This window comes from Pteropus vampyrus, unplaced genomic scaffold (assembly GCF_000151845.1).
Source record: "Pteropus vampyrus isolate Shadow unplaced genomic scaffold, Pvam_2.0 Scaffold170, whole genome shotgun sequence".
Lineage (NCBI taxonomy): Eukaryota > Metazoa > Chordata > Mammalia > Chiroptera > Pteropodidae > Pteropus > Pteropus vampyrus.
Genome location: NW_011888951.1, coordinates 1,799,950 through 1,810,250, shown reverse-complemented (window position 1 = coordinate 1,810,250; position 10,301 = coordinate 1,799,950). Strand labels below are relative to the sequence as shown.

The 10,301-nt window shown below is 37.2% G+C and overlaps 1 protein-coding gene across 1 annotated transcript in view; it reads right to left on the bottom strand.

The window, feature by feature from the left end:
• USP24 (ubiquitin specific peptidase 24) overlaps positions 1 to 10,301 on the bottom strand; it is a 98,343-nt gene that overhangs the window by 16,424 nt on the left and 71,618 nt on the right. Inside the window, exons 53-58 of the mRNA XM_023536810.1 lie at positions 10,177 to 10,189; positions 8,936 to 9,049; positions 5,038 to 5,134; positions 2,563 to 2,679; positions 2,034 to 2,126; positions 394 to 496 (exon numbers count right to left, since the gene is read on the bottom strand). Of these exons, the coding sequence (XP_023392578.1) occupies positions 394 to 496; positions 2,034 to 2,126; positions 2,563 to 2,679; positions 5,038 to 5,134; positions 8,936 to 9,049; positions 10,177 to 10,189 (537 nt within the window). The remainder of the gene's footprint in view (positions 1 to 393; positions 497 to 2,033; positions 2,127 to 2,562; positions 2,680 to 5,037; positions 5,135 to 8,935; positions 9,050 to 10,176; positions 10,190 to 10,301) is intronic.

The window sequence follows — 10,301 nt, the reverse complement described above, 5'->3', positions numbered from 1 at the left end:
GGTTTTTAAAAATATTTCCATTTTATACTAAGGATCATAAGGGTCAGGTGGCTTGGTCAAGGTCACACAACTAGGAGACTCCAAGCCAGACCTTGGCTAGATCAGGTGTGTCAATTAGGGTAATGAAAGAAGTCCAAATTAGCCTTTAATCCTACAGGTCTTTTAATATTTACACACCTCTCCCAAGTAAATGAATGACTTTCATTGAAACAAACCAGTAATACAAGTTTAACATGAACTAAAAAGAAAAATTTTGCATGTTCCTCAAATATCAAATAGCCAAATGAGAAACAAGTGATGTCCTTTTAATTGCTAACATTACTTTCCATGCATTATTGACAAATTCAGTATCTCTTCGGTTTTCTGACATATTAAAGATACATGAAAGCTTACCAACATTCCTTTGGGAAGAGACATCTGAATGCAAAACGAGTAATGCCACTGTGTTGTGAAGATTCCCAAATTCTCGTGCTTGTGCGGAACTCCATCGACGTATCTGCTGTCAAAGAACACAAAGCGGATGTTGGTGTTTTAGTCAGAAATAACAAAAAGAGGGTGGGAAAGGATGTGTTGATTATGATATCTTTGGGCCACAATTACTTCTCAATGTTTGATAGTAAAAGAGGTCAAAGTATGAAAAGTCACAGGTTTTAAGCTAGCATGAGTGTTTTTCCCCTTAGACATATTAACTCATATTCTAAAACAAATCCATTCATATGCTTTCCTGTACCTCAGTGTGGTGGGGAGCACTCAGGAGGCTGGTGATCTGGAGGCCTGGCCCTGCTCTGCTACTCGCTGTGCTCTGTGGGACGTAAGTTCTTACCGTAACACGTGCCCGGCCTCTTTGCATAATGGCAGAGATAATAACCTAACTGTTCTGCTCACTTTGTGGTTGTGAGGACCAAATGAAACCTTAAAAGTGAACATGTTTTCACTGCTACATGCTCCATAAATGTAAAACAATATTGATTATATGTGAAGCTGAATTACAGCGAATTTAAATCAGTCACCATCATCAACGGATGTGGAAGAGCCTGAATCGAAAAATAGATATTATAAATCTCTACATAATATCCTTACACAGAGCAGGCTATGATGTCAGCACTTGTTTTTTAATACCAAAAAGCCCAAGTGGCACAGTGGTAGATAGGAAGCTGAGAGGAGGCCTAAGCATCAAATCTGTCTCCCCTAATAATGGAAAGAAACCTTTCCTATGCAATGCATTACTTTCAGGAGAAACCAGAGCTGGGTCTGAATCCCAGCTTCACAACATTTTAGCTTTGTGTCCTTGAATAAGTGACTTAACTTCTCTGTGTTGTAAATCCTGTCTGAGATGGGGATGAAACTGCCTATTTTACTGAATTGTGAGTATAAGAGGTATAGCATATAAAGTGACCAGTTGTGTCTGGCACATAACAGGCACTCCATATAGTATTTATCATTACTGCATATTCACATTTTGTGTATTTTAAATGTATCAAACAAAAGAAATATAATGGATGGGGGAAACACACCAACATAGAAACTTCAGACAGGAGAATCATTTTCACATATATCTAATCCTATTATTATTAGAAAACAACTTCTCTTTCATTTCCTGAATATTAGTGGTAGTATATCTGCAGCAATACCTTTCAGTGCATAACAGTACAATTCCCCATTTGAAATCTGGCCTTGTTATCAGCACCCCAGAAGCAACAGCCTTGCTCACAGTCTGAGAGAGCAAGTGGGATACCCAATGCCACTATTCCTTATAGGTTTTCAAATCCATCTTCCTGTCAGAACCCATCTTTCCTCCTATGACACTTCGCATTTTGACTGATACTATAGTTAGTTATTTCTGTGGGTTATTACTAGGAAATTCTATGAGAAATCTGTAAAAATAATGAAACTATAAAGAAATTTAAAGTCTACATAGTTCTAGTTTCTAGACTCTTAGACTCTTATGAAATTAAAGATATTTATCACCTACAGAGAAACAAAGTGGCTACAAAAACCATGGCCATTCACTGGGCTATAAAAGTAGGCATTACCTGATTGTTTTGCCGATTGGCTCCTAGGAGAAAGCTGATCATGTGTCGCAGAGCTGAATGCCTCAGAAGAAGGTCTCCTGCCCTAATACCTTGCTGTCACAAGATATTGAGAATGACAAATTATATTCCTATCCAGACAAAAATTAGTTTTAAAAACAGTTAAATGAGAAGTTTTAAGGAGTTGGTATGTTTTTAAACGCTATAATTTACATATAGAAAGTACTTGTTAAAATTTTAATTAAAAAAACTCAAGTTCTAACAGCCTTGCATTATATTACAATGGTTATGAAACATGTAATTAGACACTATTTTAAGGCAGACTTCTGCTATCAATGAGTAACTACATCTACCTGGATCCAAATTCTTGCAAGTAATATAGTCCATGAATTAAGGGTTTTTAAGAAGAAACAGTCATAAAACCGTATCACACAGACCCTATACTAACTGGTCTAAATTTGTTCTATGTTCAAAATTCCTTTAAACTACAAATCTACACTATTAGGAAAAAGACATTAAAAAAATCATTTACCTTTTGTACAAACGTGTTGAACAGGAAAAAGTACTGAGCACAGTTTTTACAATTTTCTGGGACATCTTTATCCAACAGAGCAAGTAGTACCTCCAGTAACTGGTGAAGGCTTTTTAACTGGTTAGAGGAAAGATGAAATTACATAAAGAAAAAAATGTAAGACAGATATTTGTAACAGGATTAATTTGAAGTAAATCACCTTAAGAACAAAAGGAAAGTCTGGTTGATACAATCCAGTCTCAGATTCAGATGGATTTATGCTTTGGAGAGCAAAAATAGAATGATCAAATTTACCTTTCTGGGGAAGAATAGTACTGTAGGAATAATTAAAAGAAAACCCTAGATTTGTTTTCTAGACTTCAGAGTCAAGGGCATGATTCCACCACCTAATGTGCACATTTCCTGCAGAACCAGTTTCTCTCTGTCTCTCAAAAAAGGGCGGTGGGGTTGGGGGTTAGAGGAAATATATTTCTGAATCCCTCCCTCCACTATGCTAATTCTTCACATAATCACAGATGCAAAGAATAAAAAACACAGACACAGGCATAGGGGCTAGAAATCAAGCCAATGGAGCAAATGGAGAGCAACAGCCTGACAGAATGACAACGGCAATATCGACTCAACTGTGAACTTACTTGAAAGCCCGCTGACGCCTCATGGAAAGCTTTGAAAAACATTTTATTTGTTTAGAAACCATTTTGGTTATTGCATTGCTTCTTCTTTCCCTCCCACCCCAACTATTTTGGACAACTCCCTAGAAATTCATCTGTGATCTGAGAATTAAGACCAGGCTTACTACTCTTTTTCCTTTATTTCCTCCAAAGATGTTGTTCATAGACTTTTAAAATACTCCCATTCATCTTGTTGCACCCATTATAAATACAGTAAAATCTAGTATTTATATAGCACTTCATTTTCAAAGTACTTTACAATACAAAGTGGGTGGCAAGAGGCACCATTTCCATTATTGGGGAAAAAATGAACATAAAATACATCAGCTGGATATCACACAGAATTTACTGAGGCAAATGGCTTCCATGCTTATGTCCTCCATCACTCCCTTCCCTTGCTACCACCTGCAGTCCTTTAGAGGTTGGTGGGGTAAAACGGTACAGCCAGACCCCATCTCTATGGAGGCTGCACTAATTCTGCCTTTATCTTTTGCCTTGGTTGGTAAATGGGAGAAAAGAGAATGAGAAGGTCCTTATGTTAAACATCTTAGAAAACTTCCACAGGCGTATTTCAGAGCAATGGTATCCAAACTGTCCCAAGCAGCTCCCAATGATCTATATTTTCTGCATCTAAGTAAGGTTTTGTTTGGAAAATGGTTCTGCTGTTTAAGCTGACTGAAAACCACTACCTTAGAGTAAACCTCAATTTTCTTAAGATTCCTGGAATTGAGAGGCAGTTTTCTTCTAGGTCCTTCCTTAGGGGCATATTCGACTTCCTGGTTCATTCTGGACTGAGCAGTGTGCACCATGAGGGTTGTCGGGTCTAACAAAGCACCCTGGGTCAGGCAGTGATGAGGGAATGAAGTGCTCAGTTGCCAGACACTATATCTGGATTAAACATCCCCTTTAAAGGACTTGCTCAAGGTTGCATAGCAAAGTCAACAACTGAATCTGAAGTAGCAATTCCTAGAATTTGCATTTAGTTCATTGAGACACACTGCTTCCAGCCAATGTTTATATGGAGCGAATTAGCTCTGAAAATAACATTTTTCAAAGTTTTCCATGTAGTGTCAGCTGTTTAAAACAGCAAACTTGGGAAATAACGGCTGTATTTTCTAGCACTTAGTAACAGGTTGAATAATCAGTCTTACAAGATATGTCACTTATTTCCCTAAATCTTAAGACCTTTGGGGATGGAGGATGGTAATAAATACCATGGTTTGTTTTGGCATGTGTGGAACTGTGACCTAGAAAATATGTTAGAGAAAATAGGGTTAGGAAGAATAAATTCAGAGAAGCAGAAACAGGTTACTAAATAATGCAGACCAATGAAGAAACTATTTTGGCCAATACGCTTGGATGAATGACACTGGTGGGTATGGTTGTCAATTGCAGGTTGCCAATTTCAGGTCATAAAAACAGCTTATGAGGAGAGACAAAGCCAAGAGTGGCTCGAAATGTCCCTAGGTCTAGAATAGAGACTTTAGACTCAGGTGAGTCTCAGTTCAGAGAGACTTATTACAAACTCTTGAGAAGACTTTGAAAAGGGAAAGTTCTAGAGAGAGAATCCTGAAGTAGACCAAAGCAGACCTCAATTCCTGGCCTACCTTGGTTTCTGGAATATGAAGAGGAAAAGTCAGAATGCCTTCTACCCTGGCATTCATCAGAAAGTCGGTTCACAGAAGATGCATTTTATGTGGCAAAATTACTAATTCCAGTCCTAGGCTCTCTTTCTTATTATGTGCAATTTAAAATGTTTGGTAAAAACAGAAGGTATAAATACAAATTTAAAAATGAGACTGACCTTATCCTGATAAAACAAGGCACTGTCTAGGGTTTTCTCCAGAATGGTGGCCACAGCAACTCGTACTTCTCTCACACTGCACTCCAACAAGAATATCCTAAAATAAAGAGAAGCGTGGTGTAAGAAGTGAGACAGATTTAAGCCAACCTTACCAACGTGGGTCCCACCTTTTACCCAAGAAACAAGATTACGCCAAGATGTTAGTTCAAGCCTTCTGAGAGTTTTAGCCCTCCTCGCAGGCCACCATGAATGAGGAAGGCCAAACAGGAAAACAAGACCCCAGGACACTGAAAAGTGAAGTTTTCCCTTTCTTCTTCCTCTCTTCTCCTAAAATGAATATCTGTATAAATATAAATTTGGACTTAAAAAGATATGAAAGCAAAGAACTCAAAGTTTTATAAATTCTGTTTACTCAAGGACAGTTCTCCCTAGCATCCCTTCAATTTCTCAGAATAAGATAAAGTTCTGAGTCAAGACAGCATACCTCCTAAGCCCCTTGTGCACCTATATTTCCATCCATTTACTTTTCTCTGCCTTCTTCAACCCTTACTTATTACTTAGTTCTCCTTGAAGTGTCTGAGGCTGAAAAGGTCCTGCTATCTTCCTTTCTTCTATGAGGATGATGGTTACAGAAGTTAAGATTTATTAGGCATTTCCATAACATCTGGCATTTCTAATGTTACTACACTATGTACTGAAAATGCATTATCTAATTTAATCCCTTACACAACCAGTGTGCAGATGAGGCAGCCTCAACGTGGTGGAGAGCATGGTCAGGCAGAAACATGTGCTCTCTGGGGCCGGGTGGTGGTGGTAACTACTTGAGAGCAACTAGGTAACCGCATGCCTTGCCATGGTCAGCTTTTCTTTCTCTGCTTCATACGCTCACTTTGATGTGAAAACCCGTAGTATAACGAACCAAGTGAAAAATCTATCTATCTTTTCTAATAAAGATGGTCTCTGACTTATGATGGTTGGATTTATGATGGTACGATAGCAATACTCATTAAATAGAAACCGTACTTCAAATTTCCATTTCCTCCTAGAGTATGCAGATAACCCCGCCCTCTCTCCCAATAGGAAAATGAAAGTGGAGTAATCTGAGGTCGCTTCACTTCTGCTCATTCCATGTCACTGTGAATGCTATGTATTAGCTTCCTAATCTGAACCAGACAGATAAGGCTCTGTTCAAATCCACTAAGATTCCAAAAAAGGAGATGGTAGGGAAAAGGAACAATTACAGATTAAGGAATCTTAAGAGACACATAAACCAAATACAATGTATGGAGTTTGTTTTAAATCCTGATTTGTACAGACTCAATGGTAAAATAAACTTTCGAGACATTTGGGGAAATCTGAACATGGACTGAGTATAGGATAATATAAAGGAATTCTTAATATTTTTGTTTAGTGTGATAATGGTACTTAACGCTATTTTTTAAAAAAACTTTGCCTGTTAAAAGATACATGAAAATTTTATAGTGACATATAATGTCCAAAATTTAGTTTTAATTTTAGATCAATTTACAAGCAACATTTACTAATTTAAATTTTCATAATTATAATTCTATTTATAAATTGCCAAAAAAAAAAAAAAAGGATGACACTGAGGGCCTGATCTAAGAGTAAACACCCTCTTCACATTTACAGTTACTAAAATATTACTACCGTATATATTTATTTAGTTGTAACAATGATGACTTAAGTTATCTTTAAAGTTCTAAAGAAATAAGTAGAGAAAGGAGAATTCTTCAAAAATATAAAATCATAGCAATTGATAGTGATGCGTGATTGGGCTATATAAAGAAAGAGACAAAATATATTAAACTCTAGTAGGAAAAATTCAGATTAGGTAATTCACTGGGATTCCTTACCATAAGGAATTCTAATTCCAAAACATAATACCAAAGGAGTTACTCACTTTCTCTGAAGATATTTAAAAGCAAGCCTGTTTGGAAATTTGGCTATAAACAATGAATTAAATATTTGCCATGTTTCTTCCAAATGGATGATGTTCTGTGACATTCTACTGTCTAACGCAGTACTCAAGAGTCCTTCTAATGGGAAGATATTTTGGAAATAAGCTGGTAAAAGGTTACCTCTAAAGGGACACGTATATACCACCTCAAAGCAATGTTTGTTTTCTTTTTATGAACTGCATGCATGTATGCATGCACAAATATTTAAGTACTTTCTATTTGCCAAGCTTTTTGTGTACAGTAGGGAACAAAATATAGCTTTTACCTTCAAAAAGCTTAAGTTTAGTGGGGGAGATGGGCAAAACAACAGAGCAGACTAACAGGGCAGACCTTTTACAGACTGGGTGATTAGGGCTGACCACCCTTTCTGACGTCTGAAGAATAAGAAGGAGCTTATTATGCAAAGAGTGGAAGGGAGAATGTTCCAGATAGAGGGAATATCAGGCTCAAGGGTTTTTAGGCAGGAAAAAAGTTTAGTGTATTCAAGGAATCGACAAGCCAGTGAATGATAAGCGTGCAGGAAAGTGAAACAAGGTAAAGTAGAAGGAGAGACGAAGACCATATTCAGGTAAGCTCTTGTAGGTTATGGTAAGGGTTTTGGATTTTATGAGTACAATAGGTATCCACTGAAGAATTTTTAAGCAGAAAAGTAACATAATCTAATTTTTTTAAAAAAAGAATACTTCTGTTGTTCTATGAGGTAGACTGGAGGAAGGAGAGGTGGACATATCAAGCAGGCTAAATGTCTAAAGCTCAGACCTAGAGATGAAGGGGATGTGGGGTCAAGAACTTTGATTAGATTTCTAAGTTGCCACCAGACTATAATCTCCCTGTGGAAAGGAACTTGCATTTCTGAATTCCCTACAGTCTGTTTTAAGTTGAGAGGTACCAGAGCATATCTGTTTGCTGACAGAAGTGACCCAGTAGAAAATTCTGGAAGGTAAACATGCAGGAATAAGAGCTGATAATTAAAGGGCCAACTTCCTTGAAAAGGTTTGCTCATGTAGACAGACTCATTTTTGAGAGGAGAAAGGACACTTCCTCCAGGAAAAAAAAAAAAAAAAAAAAGAAGAATGGAGAAGATAAGATGGAACATACTCTGGTAGTGTGGAACTTGTGACAGGGGGTGGGGGACTGCTCATCTGTTAATCCTACTTTCTCAGTGACGTCTGAAGCAAAGTCACTAGCTAGAACTGGGGTGAGCTGGCCTGCCAGGTGTGAAAAGTAAGAAGGTACAACTGAGGCAGAGAGAAGGAAGAGCCCACTGGGGTTAAAAGATCTGGCCACTGAGAGATCAACGTGCTCACTGGGTCCCCCATGAGTGCTGAATTCCCTGAGGATAACAGAATGATTAGGAATAAGATGCAAACATTCACAGTGATTGGAATAGCTTGAATTTTAATCCTAAAAAGAAAATTATTTTTTAATTATAGGTACAAAGGAAATATACTGTTGTAGATAAAATACTATCGGATCTTTGAAAATACTTCAGCCAGAAACCAAACACAGTGAGAGAATATTGTGGTATTATATGTCGTAACCTAGGATTGTTGACCTCTTTACCTTGCCACCAGACTGAGTCCCTGAAGGAAAGGACTTATATTTTGGAATCCCCTGAGCCACAGGGTTTCAGGACACGCTTGCCTGTGAGCACTTGGTTATTTGCACACGTGCTCTCTTTACTTTCACTGAACACTTACTTCTCTGAGTCTAGTATAACAAAGATAGTTTGGAAAGAATGATTTTGGAGTGATCTGAATAATTTCCTCATTGCTTCATCAATGAAGAAAGTTTAAAATTGATTCCAATAAGAAAAATCATTTCAAGTTGAAATAAACAGAGCTACAAGAAACTTCAGCTCTGAATCAATCACTGGAAGATACCGAAATTTCTTTTAATTAAAAGATCTTGACACTTACTTTATCAATTCTCGTCCTTCAGAACTAATAAAATATTCAACTAGCCACTGACAAGCATCAAAACTTTTTGAAAGTAATGCTTCAATAGTGGCAATCCATTCTTCAGTGTCGACCCTTTAAGAAAAGCAAAGAAAGTAATGTTAGGAGTATGGCCCCAGAAAATAACCCCATGGAGTGTCACTCCATCTTAAAAATTAAAGAAAAAATTTTTTGGCGGGTGGAAGGTAAGTTAAATACTCAGTGACTACTAACTAACATGGCTCCATGAACCCCAGAAGCCAGTGCTTTGCATTCTTTGATATCTGTGGTACCTGTATGACTCATCTCCCTGTCCCCAAAAGAAAAAAAATGTGTGAACAAACTTGTCTTAGACTTTTTTATCTTCTGCATCTCCTTCAAAAAACTTCAATTGTAAAAACACCTGAACATTTTGTTTTGCTTAATTTACATTAAGAATGCCTACTTTCAACACTTTTATACTTTGTTATAATCATTAATATTCTATTTTATGGAATAAAAATACTTGGACAGAAAAAAAGATGTAATGACTATACTATCCATGACTTTATGCCACTCCTCTCCAGTCCCTCATGCCCCAAAATGGTAAATATAGACAAAATTAAAATAGGGTGCTATGTGTAGACAGCTTGAACAAATTTCACAAATGAGAGTAACCAAATATTTTCTTAGTCACTCTTATGCCAGATATTACAAGGAACACATTATTTCTCTTTATCAATCAATTAATAAAGACTGATATCATTTAATGTCTATTTGATTATTAAACATAAAAATGAAATGTCATTATATTTGTTTTCATCTCAAGAGTTCTGTAATTGCAAAATCTTTCCAAAAACCTCTCCACACTTGGGGAAACTCCCCGTGCTAGCAGGAGAGAAAAAACAAAGAACTTTCATGGTCTCCTAACTGTAACTGGTCTCCTCACCCTAAGCCTCGCTCCCACTAACCAATGCACAATTATCTTCATCTTTCACTCACTTATTTACAGAACAACTATCTACTGAGAGCCTATAATGTGTCAAGCATCTTACTGGGTGCTGAGGATAAAAACCAATGAGGAATAACATACAATCAAAGTAGAGAGTTTCTACAGCATCACACTGAACATACTGCCCCCTGTTCAAAAACCTTCCACGATCTCCCACTGAAAAAAGCACAAACTCCCTTCTTTGGCACTGAGGGCACTCAATGAGCTCATCAAACCCAACAGTTGGTCTCACCTCAAATGAATTCCTTAAATACATATGAGGAAAACACTAGTCATTTATGGTTTCTTAGACAAGTCTTGTCCATTATTCAGGTTTTTTCCTTCCACCTAGAATAATACCTGTTTCTCTACTTTTGC